General features: G+C 39.3%; 2 protein-coding genes across 4 annotated transcripts in view; one reads left to right on the forward strand and one right to left on the reverse strand.

Moving 5' to 3' along the window:
• The window catches only part of Mctp (multiple C2 domain and transmembrane region protein), a 338,130-nt gene that overhangs the window by 121,801 nt on the left and 197,462 nt on the right, over nucleotides 1-18,867 (reverse strand). The gene's annotated exons all lie outside the window — the stretch shown is intronic.
• Nucleotides 1,391-18,383, forward strand: LOC109041760 (uncharacterized). The gene is made up of 4 exons (XM_072304363.1): nucleotides 1,391-1,399; nucleotides 3,268-3,677; nucleotides 12,358-12,702; nucleotides 14,351-18,383. The coding sequence occupies exons 1-4, from the start codon at nucleotides 1,391-1,393 to the stop codon at nucleotides 14,526-14,528; spliced, it is 942 nt and encodes a 313-aa protein (XP_072160464.1). The 3' UTR covers nucleotides 14,529-18,383.

Genomic DNA, 18,867 nt, shown 5'->3' on the forward strand with positions numbered 1-18,867 from the left:
GATATCCCACCCTACCCTGAGAGTCCACCTCTACATCAAAACAAACTCTCCATGCAAAGAAAGGGAGCGAACACATTAGCAGGGATGCCGTGTTTTCAGTTTTAGAGTCCCCAAATAATGTGGCAGCCCTGCTAATGTATTTGCTCCCTATCTTTGCACGGAGAGTTTGTTCTGACGTAGAGGTGGACTCTCAGGGTAGGGTGGGATATCCCCTCCATTATGGCCTCACTTGGAGAGCTTTTTTTGAGCTTGGGAGTTGATTTCAGAGAAAACCAGTGGCACCATCGTGTTTCTCGCGAACTTTTACATAAGAATCAACGGTCAAATCGCAAATCCCTCACACATGCAACATCTCCATTGCGAGAAAAGTTGCGATTTGATCGACGTCGATTTGTTGCAATATAATCGGATGAAAAATTGCGATTCTACCGAATATTGCAATAAACTCGCGATTCCATCGACGGCGATTCATCGCAATATTATCGAACAAAAAATCGTGATATTTTGGGTAAAACTTCGATTTCATCGAACGCGACTCTCGTAGAGATAAAATTGCGACGAGGCTGAGGACAATCACTCGGATGTTGATGATTCTGGCGATTTTATCGCCAAAAATCGTAAAGAAAATCGCAAGTTAATTTCAAAATATCGCGGTTTTTCCGTTGCAAAATGCAACTTTGGTATCGGAACACAAGCGAGCGAAAAAACAAAAACAGGCCGGGAATGGTTGATCCAGTTTGAGATACCAGCTAGGTGCGCTGCCATGCTAAGGAAAAACGCCGTATGAACCTTCAGGCATTGCCAAATTTCATCAGATAAGATACAAATTTATTGAGGATATTGTGAATATTTTTCTTCCAATTTTAGAGACTATTTTGTACGTAAATTAATCTAAAACATCTAAAAATTTAAGGGAAAAATATCCATAGAATTCGTCAAAAATACATGTTCTACCCGGGGAAATCTGGCAACTCTCGATTGTTCATACGGCGTTCTTCCTTAGCACGAGAGCGCGGACGAGAGGCACGAAATAAGCCGTGGCGTTAATCACACCCCCAGGCTGTCTGCTAACGACAGGACTTGCTCATTTAAATTTCTGTCGAATCGACCCGTTGATCAACGATAAGGGTCATCTATCGACGATTCACCAAAAATAAACACTCTGAGGTGCGCTCAGTATCTTCCGTAATTTCGCTTCGCGGGGGTGAAGGGGCAAGCAGGATTTTGTTGAAAGGCAACCTAGAAATAGCTACGGATTAATCTGAATCTGTAATTGAAAGGCTCAGTGTTAGACAAAGTGCGTTGAAAGACCTTCTTGCGCTAACGGTAAACGGTGGTGATTACGGATGGCGCTGCATTTTTTGTTTAATGGATTACTCATTTCTCAGTGATGAAACCGGTAAGCATGAGCTAAGAATATTTCCGAAGTTGAAAATCGTTGCATCGGTGTTTGTAAATTAATTTTCCATGATCTGAGGTCGGTGAGGAGGACTGAATAATGAGATCAAACCTAAGACGTTGTCAGGCGTTCTTTGATTTACGACGGACGAAGATAGGCTTAAGGTCCATGACAGCTTTAGGAAATAAAAATCAAAAACTTTCTGGGACTTTTTCGGAGGTCCTAAATAGTGAAATCGAGAAGTTTCACGAATATGCCAAGATTTCCGAAAATACATGTTAGTTGAGAAAGTGGTAAAATCGGTGTTAGTAAATTAGTTTTCCATGATCTGAAGTCGATGAGGAAGACTGAATAATGAGATCAAACCTATGACATAGTCAGGCGTTCTTTCATTTACGACGAAAAAGATAGGCTTACGGTCCATGACAGCTTAAGGAAAAGAACAAACATCTTCCTGGGACTTTTTCGGAGGTCTTAAATAGTGAAATCAAGAAGTTTCAAGAATATCCCAAGATTTCCGAATGTACATGTAAGTTGAGTTCAATGGTAAAATCGGTGTTAGGAAATGAAATTTTCCATGAACTGAAGTCGATGAGGAGGACTGAATAATGAGATAAAACCTATGACATTGTCGGGCCTTCTTTCATTTACGACGAACAAGTAGGCTTAAGGTCCATGACAGCTTAAGGAAATAAAAATCAACAACTTTCTAGGACTTCTTCGGAGGTCCTAAATAATGAAATCAAGAAGTTTCAAGAATATTTCAGGGAGTTCCGATCATTATATCAACAGGAACTGTCCCTCAAATCACAAGCCTCCTCAGCACTTAACTAACCTAGGCCTAGCCTAAATCGAGGATGATTGAGACAGGGGAACTATACGGCCGCGGCCGAAATCGCGGATTTTCGGGTTGATTCGGAGAGGTGGGAACGCCACCTACAAAAATCGCGGGGCGATCAGATGGACTACATTTTACAATTAGGAACTATAAATTCTAGTCCGGTTTAAAAACAACGTATGTGCCATTAGTTTCCCTATGCACACAAGTGTTTTTTCAGATGAGCCAGATTATGTAGTTCCAAATTGCAAAATGCAGTCCAGATGATCCTTTGTTTTGCTTTGTTGTGAATTTGTGATAAGCGCCAAGAGACAGCGACAAGGACCTATTAAAGTCGTGAATGCTATCGTGATTGCCTTCAAGAATGGATAAAGAACCGATAACAGCATTCGAATCGTGTCGTGCGAAAACAGCAAAAGTCCACTTTTTTTCAATTTAGAGATTATTGGGATAAAATTGCAACCGTTGAAACTGCAACCTACTTGAAGCCGACATCAGGGATGATAAGAAGGCACCGATTCACTGAGAGCATCGAGCCGCAGCCGGTCGCGTCAGTAAATCCGAAAAATGTTGGACCTCTGTCCATGGACGGAAGGAGAGGAGAGAAGAAGAGATGAATTCGTGCGGCTCGTGTATGGAAAGGTACAAGCGAGTCACGCTTGTTGCGGAGCTCATAATTAAAGGGGGAAAAATTTCAGTTGACATCCTCGACCGATTTTGTGATTTCAAGTTCATTCGAGGGATTTATCTCAAAATCGGTTTTTTTTAGTTATTTTTGGCAAGGGATTTATTTTTCATTTTATTTTTTTCTTTTCGAGTAAGTTTTTGGAACTTTTTGATGATTATTAGTCTTAGTGGACCTTGGGAATTCATCAAAGGTTTTTGCCTATCTTATACTTGATCGAAAGGAAGTGACACGTCCATTTCCTCGACCGATTTTTTGCCCGAGAAATGTTTTTGAGGGTTTTTGTAGTTTATCCAATGTTACCAAAAACAGCCATCCTAACGTAACGCACATCATATTTTCCAGCGATTCTGGGTCTGTAGAGCCTGGCTGTGCTGCGCGGGGCTCCTCCTAGGTCGGGCATCGTCGGCGGCGGGGCCCGGGGCCCCACCGGAGCGGGCCCCCGGCTACACGGTGCCCCTGCGGCCGCCCGACTTCGAGCACCGGCCGGTGGTGGGGCGGCCGCCGCCGCCGCCGGGGCCCGGCCACTGGACGACGACCCCGCGGCCGACCCTCCCGTGGTACTGGACCGAGAAGACGACCCCGGTGCCCTTCCCGCAGGTCCCGCCCTCCGTCCCGCCGCCGGTCCAGGCCGAGCTCCCCGTCGACAAGGACCCCGATTCCTCCATCACCCCCCTCCCGCTCACCACCACCACCACCGCAGCGACGACGACGACGACCACCACCACGGTCACGCCTGAGACCACGACCGCCAGGTGAGAATATTTATTGTGTGGTTTTATCATTTTACCTGGATATTATTTGTTCGTTCAGAAAAAGAGTGCTATACAACCATCAAAATTTTGGCCTGAAGAAGGAAGAAAATTCCGAAATGTACATAGCCTAACTCAGAAATCACGAAAAACCGGACGAAAACATAATATCCAGGTAAGAAATATTATTATCACTGAAAAAAAAAAACACATTGGATCTAAAGTCCAGCAGGCCGATTATGAACGATCAAGTTTTGACAGAAATTATGATCGATTTGGGGATGGTATCGATTTAGAAAAGCATTGCGCTTATGGGCCGGTCAAATCGATAGGACACAAGTCGATGCAAAAATGCAGAAATACGGCCCTAAATCGACCAGAATCTCGGAATCGATGGAAATCCAAATCGACGGGTCCGGACTCATCGAAATGAATGGCTATCGATTCCGTGAAAAACCAAGTTTTTCATCGATTTGGGCCACGCTTCACGTGATAGTTTTAAAGATGACGAATCTCGTGCAAGTCATTGAGAACTACGAAGATGTTGTAAATGAAGAGATAGAGGAGCGAATACGAATTGAGGAGAGAAGAATATTGCGGAAAACATTAAGGGACAATTGCAACCCATTTAACATGCCAAAAAAAGTATTCCAGCAGAATTTCCGATTGCGGAAAGAGGACGCTCGGGCCATCGCCGTTTGCTGCCACGATGCACTAGTAGGAGAGAAGACGTCGGCCATGAGCCCTGCTCTAAAGGTAAGATGAGGAAACTTCCTCTATCAACCTCTCATGTGTTTTTTTAAAAATTCGCGCCGATTCTGTTGTTGTCTAAAAGCATTATGTTGCCATGACGACACGCTCCTAAACCATGTAGTTAGGATCCAGACCCATATTTTTGTATGATCAATGAATAGCGCCAATAAGGTACGTTATGGGGCCCTGGTAGCCCTGTATATCTTTACATAACCATAAATAAATATATTAAAAATAAATAACTAAATTTCAAAACTATACATTTTCCAAAGAATCAATGAAATAATTCGGACACATGAATTTGATGATAATTAATTGCCAAGGGTGCTTCCTTTAATTTTAATCAAACAACATACATCTGTCAAATTCTTTAAACCTGCTCGGTTGATGCCGTTTGTTAAAATGATGATAAAAAAGAATTATGGTACTATGGGCGCCTAGAACCAAAGCCGGCAATCTCCATCGCCTTGTCTCTAGTTAACATCTCTCTAGGATCCATCGTAAAGGGAAGTAGTTAAATTAGGCTAATTACGTGTAAAGAAAGTTAGTGAATGCAATATGAAGTCTTGTGTTGTTGTGTACATCGTGTTTTTCCTTCATATGTCATCGATTAACCTGACAAAACTTAGGGTGTTTCAACTCATTCGCGCAATAAATATCATCATCAGTGACCCATCGGAACTTGTGAATATATTAGGCGCCGAACAAAATGTTATCATCATGAGAAATGTAAAAGACGTGCAAGGACTTGAGCCATAAGCTTAAACAAAGATGGCAAACAGCGGGAAGGAACAAATCATATTCCCTCAATGAATATGAAAATTGGTTACAAAGTGTTATGTATTCAATTTGATGTTGAGATTCAGAAATATAAAAGTAAGTGTTCTCCACATCCTCGACGCATCATTCAAGCGATTGGGCGTTACTGACTATAACTTTCTTTGTAGCTAAGCATAATTGAACATTCAGAGGGAATTTTGGAAAGTTAAATACTACGAATAATGGAGACTTTTTGGGTCTTGTTCAATTATTACATAAATTTGAACCTTTTTTAAAGGAGAACAATCGTTGAGCAGTCTGTAAGGAGATTTAAGTAACTTATCTTACATATAGCAATGCCGAAACGATTTCATTACTCTGCTTGGCGAGGAAGTGTGCTCTTAAATTCTGGAGAAAGTGAAAAAACAAAATACTTTTCCGTTATTCTAGATTGCACTCCGCACGTAGTTAAACCATAAAAACCAATTACCTGTAACTGTCCGGTACATCTATACGGGTGATAAAAAAAGTGGTGTTTCTATTAAGGTCTCGTTTCTAACATACTGGCGAGTTGGTGATGCTACCGGAAAGAACTTATTTTAGTTTGTAAAATGACATTTATAGAAAGCACCATTGACAATCATCATGAGACAACAGGACTCGCGAAACGGTGGAAGACGAAACGTCCAATATTTCCCGGGCTATACACGACTTCCTGGTGATCAGTCAACTTTTTTAGCAAACCCAGAAGCAAGGTAAAACCTCCTAGGAAACTTTCTCAATTTTTCTGAAGATCAGTCGCAAGCTCAGACTTCCTGATAATCAGTCAACTTTCCTAGCAAAACCAGAAGCTAGGTAAAACCTCCTGGGAAACTTACACAATTTTTCCGAAAATCAGTCGCAAGCTCAGACTTCCTGATAACTCTTTTATATTTAGTGGTGCTGAAAAACCAGATGAAAGTTCTTTTAATTCCTGGTGATCGGTCAACTTTTTTAGCAAACCCAGAAGCAAGGTAAAAGCTCCTAGGAAACTTTCTCAATTTTTCTGGATATCAGTCGCAAGCTCAGACTTCCTGTTAACTATTTTATGTTTAGTGTTGCTGTGAAACCAGATGAAAGTTACTTTGACCGCGAAAACTTTAATAAAGATTTAACAATATGGGTTGGGACTTACATTTATTTGAACAAATCAACCGATTTTAAATTTCAAAAAGTGACTTGGAGCGGCCACAAGAAAACAAAGTACGTTAAACCTATGTTGGAAGTCTCCAGTACTGGACTCATAGTCAATGTTTTAGGACCCCACCGATTCTGGGCAGCCAGCGCGTCTGGTGCAGACATTATTAAAAGTTGCATGAACACTTCTTTGTTTCAAAGATTTTTCAAACGTGGAGATATTTTCGTGTTGGATCGAGGGTTTCAGCAGTGTGAGGAAGATCTCCAAACTCGCGGCTTCGAAGTGTCTATCCCCACATCCAAACCAGGCCAAAATCAGCTAACAACTTTAGAAACGAATGAAAGTCGACGCTGCACAAAAGTTCGCTGGGTGAGCTGTTCGCTGGAGTGGCTGAACTGAACGGCTCATTGAAGAGATTATAGTTCATTGATGGTGTTGTGGCAAGCTACAGGGTTCCTCATTTATTCGTAGAAGTGAGAATTTTAGCGGCAATCCATAATCGCCTTTTTGCCCGTCAATAAAGCAATTTCGATTGAGTTGAAGTCGCTCATCAAATGCTCGAACGGATGAAGACCCCAAACTTAAAATTTTAAATTAACTTAATATAAAAAATGTTGTGAGATGATGCTCTCTGGTGAAGGATAAACCAGGCATATATCTCCACCACCCAATGTAGCCCTCAGCGTATTGATATCCAGTAAGCTTTCAACCGATATTCGCATAACTGTAATTTAGCATTGATAATTGTGACCGGCGAAATGTTTTTTTAAATGTTTTTGTTATGTGTTTTTTTGACCTTTGTAACCTAAGCTCTGATGATGGCCACACGCCGAAAAGCTTTAGTGCATTTTATTAAATAAATAAGTGAAAACACATATAACACCTTGGCTACTCTTTTCACTACAATCATATTTCAAAATGGTGTTACTAATGAACGATTTCATAAATACCCCAAACTTGTTGCGATAACTTGTAGAAAAAGAAAATATGACCCGAAACACGTGAATTTTTGGACCTCTAGAACTGGACTATTTCCACAATTTGCCAGCGTGGAGTATCGAGGAATTTCCCTCTTATTTCAGTTCCTTCAAACTACGTGTGGTTAAATCCTACCTAGCTAATCATTTCGCGAAGAGAGAGCATGCATTTGAAATAAGCAGCGAGAAGTCAATGCCGAACTTTTCAAGGCACAACATTTTGGTTCAGAACCTTTTTTTTTATCCGAGCGCGTTTTTTTCCGACACGTGTCGCTAACATACAGGGTGAAGCAAAAGTCCCGGGACGGTTGACTATCTTTAGAACGGAGAAAGCTGGAGAGTTGGAATTTGAGTAGCCCCCTTTTGCCTCCTTAATGCTGTTACAGATGAAAGATAATAAACTTTTATCTGAGCCTTTTTAGTTTCCGCCTGCACTGGCAAAGTTTTCAGTACGTCCTCTAAATTAGTTTATACAATACAATGGAAAAGCTTTGGCAACTAATGACTGGTTGCTTTCACTGAATTTACTTATCGGGGTAAAATGGGTATAACCGTCCAAGTCCCATTGTCAGAAAAGCATTAATGTATCATTCGTGATCCATTGTAGTATCAAATTTTGGCTCCACGGTTCGTAGGTATCTGTGCGTTTTTCGTCGTTAATTGAATAATTTTTGTGTAAACTCGGATGCGCATCATCTTTTCAATGACAGGACCAGGACTCACCAAGAATCAAAGAGTGACCCTGCTAGCTATTCCCTGGTATGGTGACAAAACTAGATCTTATGACGATGTCATGGCAGACAGAGGGTTTAAGCATGCGGAATCCCTCCTCCTCGAAAAGGAGTGTACCTTATTGCGTCCTCCTAGTGTACAAAATGACTCGTGCATGTCCCATGCAGATGCCCGATACACCAAAGTCATAGCAAGCCTGAGAATTCATATGGAGCGGGTGATTAGACGTATCAGAGAATATTCTTTTTAAGAGCCACATGCTTGTTTCATCCACGGACTATAAAGTCTCCTTAATTGTTGTGTATATATCATTGCTGCTCTGTCAAATACGCAAAGTTCCATTGTTGTCTAAGGAGAGATACTTGCTAGAAGTAATTGTTCAAAATGATGAAATACATTCGGCTGTTTACAGAACATCAACCTTTTTCAATTTTAAAGTGGACCGGTTTTTGTTAATATCAATTAAAAGCCGATGGTTTTCTCGAGACCATATGTCTCTAAGATATGCCGTTCACAAGGTATGGCATTTTAGAAATTTAACTTTGACCTCTTCCATCCTAATTATCTTATTAAAAAAATCTTGACTATTTTGAACTCGGGAACCAATAGACCCTGAAGATATTTTCTAAGATAAGTTTGTAGTTGGAAATGGCCGATTTCGGATGAGGTCCTTCCCAACTACATACCATGATGTATAAATTATTCAAATTGCCGAAAAATACTGAAAGTTTAGACAGAAAGAGTGAATTAGTATTGAGCATTAGTATCAAGAGTTATGAGTAAAATAACAGTATGAGGACAGTGTCTGTACAATTAGTATGAAAATTTAAAAAGAGTGAATACATTTAAGCGCTCAAAAGGTTCTCAATTCTCACCTAAAATTTCCATAATATGTGGGAATATGTGCGAGATGTTTTTAAAGATTTATTGGTGGGTGGGCCTCCCATCTCAAAGTCCACTGTAAATGTACTTGCTACAAGCAGAAATTGTATTATTTATAAGTGTTCTAGTCAAATGTCTTTTGAATAATTCGAAAACAAAGGCACATAAAGTCACTCAAATTTGCGTTGCCGTATTTGCGTTCACGCGTATTTGCGTTGCTGCAATGTACTTGCTACAAGCAGAAATTGTATTATTTATAAGTGTTCTAGTCAAATGTCTTTTGAATAATTCGAAAACAAAGGCACATAAAGTCACTCAAATTTGCGTTGCCGTATTTTAATTTCCATAAGATGTGGGAAAATGTGCGTGACGTTTTCAATGATTTATTTGTGGGTAGGCCTCCAATCTCAAAGTCCACCGTAGAGAGAGCCGTGGAAAGATTTTGGGAAAATGGTCTTGTGAAGGTCTACCGAAAAATCGGAAGAAATTCTCCTAACTTACGTCGAGAATCCGCGAACTTCAACTCGTGAGGCCGCGCAGAGCACCGAAACAGATACGCGATCTGTCCGCTTTGTTTTAAATAAGGAAAAATACTACCCTTACAATGTCATTCTGTCCAAGAATTGAAAGAGGACGATTATCCCAAGCGTGTCGAATTCTGCGAACAATTTCGGGAGAAGGATGAGGACCCTGAAAACGTCGTGTTCTCCGATGTGCCATCTTTTTATTTAAACGGTGCGGTGAATAACAGTCCTCTGTTTTTGTTAAATTTTCGCGAAATAGTTAATGCAAGTGAGTGTTTATAAATTGTTGTAAAAGTTTTTTAAATTATCGTAAATTTAAATTTTTAAATTTAACATACTCAGCGACATGTTTTTTTTTTTTTTTTTTTTTTTTATTTTTATTTTTTTTTATTTTTTTTTTATTAATTAAAAAGATGTACAACCACCCCATCTGGGGTGTCAATTACAATTTGTTTAATGGTTCTTAATTACTGGCTCTTAACCAATGCTTAGGTTTAAGACTATTTTTTTAACAATAAATTGATACAACATCCACATCCTGTTACTTCATTTCATTACTATATCCACAAACAGAGTGGTGAAACATCAAATCCGGAGATTCGCGTCCAGTTAACTTGCTTTAAACGAACGCTGAACTTCCATGATCGTTGCGTGCTTGGGTGCGGATCGTCAAACGATCTTCAGTATATTCGCAAGAATGCGCGGGTCGAAGACCAACATTCGGTAAGCTGGCCACAAGACATTTGATTGCAAAATGCCCGTACTCAATCAATGAATTTTTGAATGTCAATGAATGAATTTAAGACGATTTTTATGTAAATATGTTTATACTTATCAGTACCTTTATTTAGAAAATGACGTTTTTGTGAAGCCAAATGTGCAAAAAGCAAAAGAATAAATAAATAAAAATAAAAAAAAAGTTCTCAACACACATCAACTTGTAATTCCCGAAGGGTGCCAATGCTGTGCGCGTCATTGATGATGACACCTTAAAGGATGAAGACGTTGCTAAGTGTGCAAAAAAAAATAGGCGTGGAAAATTCTGTTTTTACCAGTGCCGAAATCGACAATTTGTTTCAAACTATTTTTGAGTTCCAAAGTAACTGATCGAAAATCAGAAAAATAGGCGTGGAAAATTCTGTTTTTACCATTGCCGGAATAGACAATTTGTTTCAAACTATTTTTGAGTTCCAAAAGAAACTGATAGAAAAACAGAATAACGTGTCGAAAAACTATTTCAAAAATTTGTGTGATAAAAAAAAGTCTTAAAAGTTTGGACCGGATTATCTCGAGAGCAGTTTAACGATTTAAGTGCGAATTTTCCCAGTGATGACAATGGTAACAAAGCGGGTATTTTCATGATGCATGTTCATTCTGGATTGACTCAGAAACAAATTGGAAATATTTTGAATGTTCATCAGTCAACTGTGAGTCGTCACATATCTGAGGCAAGAACCGTGCCTAATGAATTGTTTCTTCCTTTGCATTTGGGACAATTTTCCAGAGAACAAATTATTGACGAGACCTCAGATATAGCTAAAACACGGAATCGTATTCAGCAAGGAGAGGATAGAGTGATAACCATTTGGGATGGCACCTACCTTTTTCTTAATAAAAGCAACAATTTCCACTTTCAGCGCCGTAGCTACAGCGGTCAGAAGAAGACAAACTTTATAAAACCGATGGTTGTGACTTCTAGTAATGGCTATATTTTAGATGTGTTCGGCCCTGAAAGTTTAAGGCCAGGAACAGCCTCTGATGCTGATATAATGAAACATAAGATGAAAATACCCATTTTCAAGAAGTTTTTCAAAGCCGGTGATTGTTTTGTCCTTGATCGGGGCTTTGATAGGTGAAAGCGGAACTTGAGGAAAAAAATTTCATAGTGTCAATCCCTTGCTTAAGAAAAGAAGATTCTCAGCTGACTACAAAGGAAGCAAATCTTAGCCGCATTTGCACAAAGCAGAGATGGGTCGTGGAGGTCGTTAATAGTAGTTTAAAACGATTCAAGCATTTTAAGGACGTAGTTGCATCTCAGCAAGTGCCTCATTTGTTTACGGATCTACGAATAGCAGCTGCCATACACAACGCTTTTTTTCGTAGGAATTACAGTGACGAGGACAGTGAAATTGTGGCATTGGAAATGTTGGCAAAAATTGATGAGCCAAATCTGATGTTCGTGGGGCAGGGGGCCCCCTGGAGGGAGGAGTCAAACTTTTGACCCACCCAACAAATTGTTTTTTCACTCAAGGGACATACCCAAATTTCAACTCTCCACCTCTATCCGTTCAAAAGATATTCAGCCGTCCCGGGACTTTAGCCCCAGCCTGTACATTTCACGCGAACTGACTGCACTGCGTATGGCGCAATGCAAGAAGTATTCATGCAGTCTTGTAGGCGCTAAGATGGGCATCACGCCGACCACACTGTTTGGCGCAATGCATGAAGTATTCCTACAGTCTCACGGGCGCTAGTGTACGTTCAACACCGGCCGCACTGTGTTTGGCGCAATTATTTGAACTTGCGTTAGAATAATCGCGGCATCGAAATATAGAGCATAAATGGCCCATGTTGTGTTCACACACAGTAAGAGCATTCCAACGTTGCCTCGTCTCTCCCGACGAAATATTTTTTTCGAGAAACATTAGGAAAGTTCTTCACACTCACGGCCATTATTCAATCTTTTCACTTCTTTTTTCAACAGAAGGTTCTAAGACATAGATGACTTGTCACAACCTAACCCATACTAGCTTTAACATAAAAATGCGTTCATTTTCAAACTGTTTCTTATTTCGCCGATCTTCTACCTTGAATTAACTTCATTTTAAATTCGCGCATTCATGTAGCAGATGTCTTATCTTTCTTTCGACTTCTTAAAGCGACCAAACATGGTGGACCCAATCGAGCACGGCGAGCAGCTGGTGGAGCGGATACACGATGACGTCACCAACAACTCCTTCTACCACATCACTGCAACCGGTGTCGTACCAATCGACGACCCCAGTGACGTCATGGACATCGACCACCCCCGTGACGTCATCCGGAGACGGGTCGTGGTGGAGTGGGAACAACGTCGATACGATGACGAGTGCCGAGACCGCGACTCCTGCAACGACCACGACGGAAATGACGTCACCGATGACGTCATCAACAACGACAGAAACGGCAACATCTGCGACTACACCACAGCCAAACTACGCCCAGAACGGGGGCTACTACTACCAGTGAGTAATTTCCCATTTAGATTACCAGGCCACGTATCTCAGTTCACGACGTAGGCTCACTGGTAAAATAAACCACATTGGATCTAGAGTCCAGACTCATGAAAACATTGACAAGAAAAATGACTCTAGCTTGAATCAGATTTAAGCTTAAATCAAAAGGAAATCCGCTCAAATTAAGAGGCTTGGTTCTTGATTTAAGCTTACATCTGATTGAATCAGGAGTCCTTTTTTTTTTGTCAATGTTTTCAAGAGTCTGGACTCTAGATCCAGTGTTTATTTTTTTCCCAGTGCTTCCTGTCATACTTCATTTTATGAATGAAAACTGTGTACACTATTAAATAGGAAAAATTCTCATGATTCAATCGGATTTTTTGCTTGAATTGAAAGAAAATCAGCCTAAATCAAGAGGCTCGGCTCTTCACTTCAAGGAAACATCGAATTGGATCAGGGGTATTTTTTCTTGTCAATGTTAATATGAGTCTAGACTCTAGATCCAAACGACTTTTCTTCTATCTACTCTACGTCAGTTCCTGAAAAATTCCGTTTTTCAGCCTCGCTAGGCGAAGGAAACTCTTTGAAGTTTCAGAAAATGATATTGATTTTTCCTCACTGGAAAAAAAAACACAGAGTCCATCTAGAGTCCAGACTCTTAAAAACATCGACAAGAAAAAATACTCTTGATTCAATCAGATTTAAGCTTAAATCAAGAACCAAGCCTCTTAATTTGAGCTGATTTTCTTGTTGATTTTATCTTAAATCTGATTGAAACAAGAGTCCTTTTTCTTGTTAATGTTTTCAAGAGTCTGGACTCTAGATCCAAAGTGTTTTTTTTTCTCCAGTGTTCTTTCAAGTAAATAAAATGTGAGCGGTGATTCATAAACCCCCAAAACGAGATACGTGGTCTGGTAGTTACACCGTCGATTTGTTACGTTACTGCGAGGCGCCAGATCGGAATCAGCGGTCAGCTTCCTGACATTGATAGACAAAGCTATAGACAAAGATGGCACGAGGAGTACGGAGCGATCCTATTGTTAGAGATGGGTGGTTCTTATGGACTAAGGGAGGAAATGATGGACCAACTATGGGGTCTCTCGTGAGTTGTCATTTGTTAGTCAATTACTCAGCTCCTTTGCCCATTCCAACCGCCCGCTTCGACCAATAGGACCGCCCCATTGTTCTCCTGTCTCCTATGTGTCTATCGCTTTGTCTATCAATTTCAATTATCAGCCCACTAGTCATGGGGGGGGGGGGGGGGCTGCGGCTATGGCTTAAGGAGTGAATTAAGGTTTTTTAGGGTGCAAATCAGGATGGAACGGGCAAGTTGAAGTCGCTATTGATACTGCTGAAAACGAGGTTAATAGCTGAAATTCTAGCAGCACTAAGTAACATCGAAAGTTTTGGACCATAAAAACTAAAATATATTCGTGTCGGATAGAATTTAAATTCGAGTTTGGGTTTAAATTGTGTAGGATAATTTCTAAGTCGATTCTTTATTATTCACGGTCATTTCGTCCACCTATCTCCTCGACACTTTCATAATTTCTCTTTGACCTAAAATGTCTTTAAAGAAATCCCGTCGACCATACGCAGGGTTCAATAACCTTCGCGTGATGATAAATTGATTTGTCTCGAATTAAATGTTTTCCAGATACCTGGACGCGAGCGGCTACCCGCGCATAGAACAGGGATACTACAAGAGAGTCAAGGGACAACTGGTCTTAGTGAAACAAGGAGGCTACACGGTGCTCTACCCGGACAACAGACTTCATTGGATCAGCTACATTGCCGATGAATACGGTTTCAGAACTAAAGACTATATTTTCTAGGAAATGTAACATTATGTTACATAGTCATTACATAGTCATAGTCATAGTTTATGTTACATAAGGCAGAGGCGATTTCACAAGTTGGAAACACTATTATCCTCCATTCAAATCCGTTTCAAATATCGATATTTTTAAATACATTTAAAAAGAGGAAAATTGATGTTGCAAAGCTGTCCTTCATTTAAACCCATTGAAAGTATCGAATGTAGGAAAGGGTTTATCAGAGGGGGAACCGACCCACAAAGTTGAAACTGAGAAAAAGAGGTTTTATTATTATAAAGATTCAATTTAGAAAATAAACTTAACCCCTCTCTTCCCAGACGAATGTTTTTTCGACTTCGAGTTTTCGGCAGTGGAAAATATATGACCAGTGAAGCTCAAAAACAATCTTACCTCGATTTTTCCGAAAATGTAGGTTAGTTCTATCTGATAAACTCGGTCCCTTTTGGCGAAAGTTGAGTAAAATTAAACAGTTCAACTTATGCGGTTGATTCTTACGAAGGATTACAATTATCTGCCATGGTAGGTATCAACCTAACTCGCCGTCAAAAGTAAAAAATTCCCTGACGAAAATTTTATTTGAGTCATCTGGAAATCTCTTCAAAATGACAAAAATACCATTCAACATAATATTCCTGCTGACTCAGCGAAAAGTATCGCCCTGAAATTATGACATGGAATTTCTAATAATCCAACAGAGTTTTTCTCGATACTTGAAATGCAGTTTACTCGAGGTTCGCAAAGTGGTTACTCATGATGGTACGTTTAAGCCCTTCTCCAACCATGTTTAACCATAATTACAGAATACGAGAACTCTCTAAGGTGAGGAACTGTTTAAGGAACACAAGTTGTGTTCACAAGTTGTTGTGTAACACGAGTTGTTGTGTAACACGAGTTGTTGTGTAACACGAGTTGTTGTGTAACACAAGGTGTGTTACACAACCATGGAATTCTATCTTCGGTGACCTTTAAGGCCTCGATATGTCTAATTTTACCACAAAAACAAAAGAAACATTTCGCTGAAATAAAAGCGCTGCTCTCGCGTGCAGCCGAGCTGAAGCTGCTGCAAGAATGTTTTTTGTGAGCGAGCGTTCAAATTACTTCTAGAAGATTATGCATGACTCTTACAGTAAATTTAACAAAATTAGTCGAACTGCGTCAGACGTTTCGTAACTTCCTGACATATGATCAAATTATGTATTACATAATAATGAAGCATCTAAGACTTGAAAAATAACACGACGATTACAGGAGCTAGTCAAACATTAAAAATTTAATTACAGAAATACGATTTAACTTCGGGATTTTCAGTTTTGCTGTACTTTAATCTCACTCTACAACGAGTAGATAAAGTTTCAACTTGATCAGAAATCTAAGTATTGTGACAGGTGAGCGAGCATGATTTTTTTTGTGAAAATCAGCTTGAGAGAAAATAAAAGCAGTAAAATTGAGGACATTGTTTTTTCCCCAATTAGTTTTCTCAAATATCTCAGACTGTGCTTGTTTTGGTTCTAGGATAACATAACAAATTGATTATTAAAAATATTTGTTACTGAGTAAAAATGTAATAAATACTAAAATTTTGAGATGATGATATTCAATGGGTATTTATTACCGAAGTAGTAAAAAATAACCAAAGGGACCAGTGGCGTGGCGTGAAGGATCGATTATCGATATATCGCCATTTGGAGCTACAGTAAAGAATCGATTACTAAGGTGTTCGCTGCGAACGCCCTGATAATCGATCTTTTTCCATAGGTTTAAATGGCGAATCAATCGATATATCGCAATTCACGCCACGCCACGGAAGAGAACCGAGTCACGTCCACTCCTTCGACTTCGAAATTATCTCACAACGAGTCGTCCAGTTGAGTGGAAATTATTTTTTTTTTTTTATGTAAAAAAAACAAAAAATTGCTACTAGGGAGTAACAATTCTTGACCTTATTTTCCTGCAAACTAGGATTCATGTGCTGTCTCTCAAGAGCAATCGTGAAGATTAATGAACCCAGAATGTATCAAATAAGACTTGAATGCATGAATCAACCTGCGGGAAAGCAATGACTTATAACTTAAAGTTTGCATTTTCTCCTAATGTACAGACTTACATACCTAGGTAGAGGTTTTAGGTGTTGTTTATAGGCAGAGGTTGGTGTCGAATAAAATTTTGTTGTATCCAACTTTCCATCCGCTTTTGTAGGATGAAAAGTTGAACAGGCTGATTTTGACTTCACAAGGGTGTCGAAACAGCCAATTGCACAAACGACTTGTTTCAGTAGTAAGTAATTGGCATCTTGTGACTAATGAGCATAACAAGAAAATCATTACTAATTAGGTAATATTTTGTGGAGAATGGGGTTTTTAGCATGGGACTGCTAAAAACTTCCTGCATTCTGCTCAACGGAAACTGAAATAAAAGTGAGGCTCTGAAAAATGATTGATTTTTTAGTCCTGCAGTTTCATGTCCCGCATAAATCTTGTCTTTTCGGAATGACTCATTTTATTCAGTATAAATGATTTGTTCTCTTCTATGTATTAATGTAAGAATTGATGTTTTTAATTACAGTAACATACGGATTGCCAACCGTACATGCCAAGAATATGGTCGAACTTGTATAGAAAACGGTAATTATAATTTTTAGTCATAATTTTCATTTGTTACAATGAGCAAAGTGAAGCGCTGGTATTTTTAATCCCAATCTGCAAAGAAAACCTGTTTAAAATGCCAAAATTGGGACCTGTTTGAATTGATATTTTTGACAGGCTCTAATGACATCGCCAGATGAGGAAACTGCGTTTACTGAGTAACTGAACTCCGCTTCAAGCATGGCCCTACCAAATTGTGATAAAAAACTCCACAAGGGCTCTCCTGTACCTATAGAGAACAAAATTTCTGAATCATGAAACTCAGCAATGATACCGTCTTTTAGCCGCAGTTTCTCAACTCAGGTGTCTACTAAAACAGGCTGGCCAGAAATCGGTACTTTAACAGTACTTTTATAGTACTTTTTCAGTACGTTCCCAAATAATCCAGTACTTTTACAATACCTTCAACTGACGAAATTCAAAACATTTCAAAAAGTTGAATTTCCCGCTCAGATTGCGACGAAATAGTGCGAGGAAATAGTGTCTTAGCGTTTCCTAGACCTATCATCAAAACCTACTCACAGCGACCTTTAGTTTCAAACATATCTTAATTAGTTTGTCCTAATTCATCAAGAATTTAGACCAACAATCTTAAGATGGCATCAACTGTTGAGAAACATGCTACGATCTCAGATAATGCCGGCTTGACCACCCAAGGCCAAACCAACGGCGTAAAAGTCGAAATCCTGAAAAAGATAGCCTCAACCAGAGACGTCGATTCCGAGTCAAATAAGCCCAAATTCTCAAAATCAAAACCGGGGGCACCCACTCAGAAAGACACCTCCGCGCCAAAATTTAATGAAACATCTAATTCGCTTCTCGAACTTTTTACTCGCTCACCTCTTGAAGGTTATGGACGTTACAGTAAGAGTACCTACATTCCCAGCTCTCTTATGATGTACCAGATCTTAGCTGCATGTGACGATTTACTAGCTAACTCGCTCCACTGTCGCAGACAAAATGTCATCTGGCATCCATTCGTTAGCAGAATCTATTATGGTATCCAGCACTAATAGGAAATATATATATTATTCTACCTCTCCTTCTCTATTACTAACATTAGTAAATATTTAAATCTAAATTATATATTTAATAATGTTAATTATTAATAATTATATAAATTATTTCTATACATTTTTATATATATTTACTGTATAATCACTGTCCTCCTATTGTGGGGAGGGAGGACAGTGCTTATACTATATTAAAATACCCTCTCTAGGGGTTGCCCTATAATATAACAATATTATAAAGTTGCGACTTTTTTTAAAAACAAAAAAAGATACTAAATTTAAGCTCAACTTAAGTAAGCTAAAATTCAACGGTATGAAAATAACATGGAATAATGGACCACTAGATAAGGTACGAATTTCAGCATTCTGATACATGTTTCTTAACCAAAATTTTACGTAAAACACGATGCTTACAACGAAAATTACCGAAATTAACTCCTTACGAAGATATTTAATGATTCTTAATGCGTGAATTCAAACCACCCGCTCATAAAAACTCAATGCTCTACGTGATTCACATCGCGCGTTAAACGTTATCATGACAGTCTCTGCGATATAAAAATCTGGCAACCTCAATCTTGACGGTTTGGCTCAGTTATAGCAAATTGCTAATAGTTTGAACAACACATGATGGGAAATGAACATTGCTCGATTGAGAAGCTTGCTGAAACCGTTGTAAGT

The sequence above is a fragment of the Bemisia tabaci genome, chromosome 9 (assembly GCF_918797505.1).
Source record: "Bemisia tabaci chromosome 9, PGI_BMITA_v3".
NCBI lineage: Eukaryota > Metazoa > Arthropoda > Insecta > Hemiptera > Aleyrodidae > Bemisia > Bemisia tabaci.

Excerpts from the sequence above, each read along its gene's own strand:
- LOC109041760 (XM_072304363.1), top strand. Across the intron at positions 3,678-12,357 it reads CCTGAGACCACGACCGCCAG|CGACCAAACATGGTGGACCC; the intron begins GTGAGAATATTT and ends GACTTCTTAAAG. Across the intron at positions 12,703-14,350 it reads AACGGGGGCTACTACTACCA|ATACCTGGACGCGAGCGGCT; the intron begins GTGAGTAATTTC and ends AATGTTTTCCAG.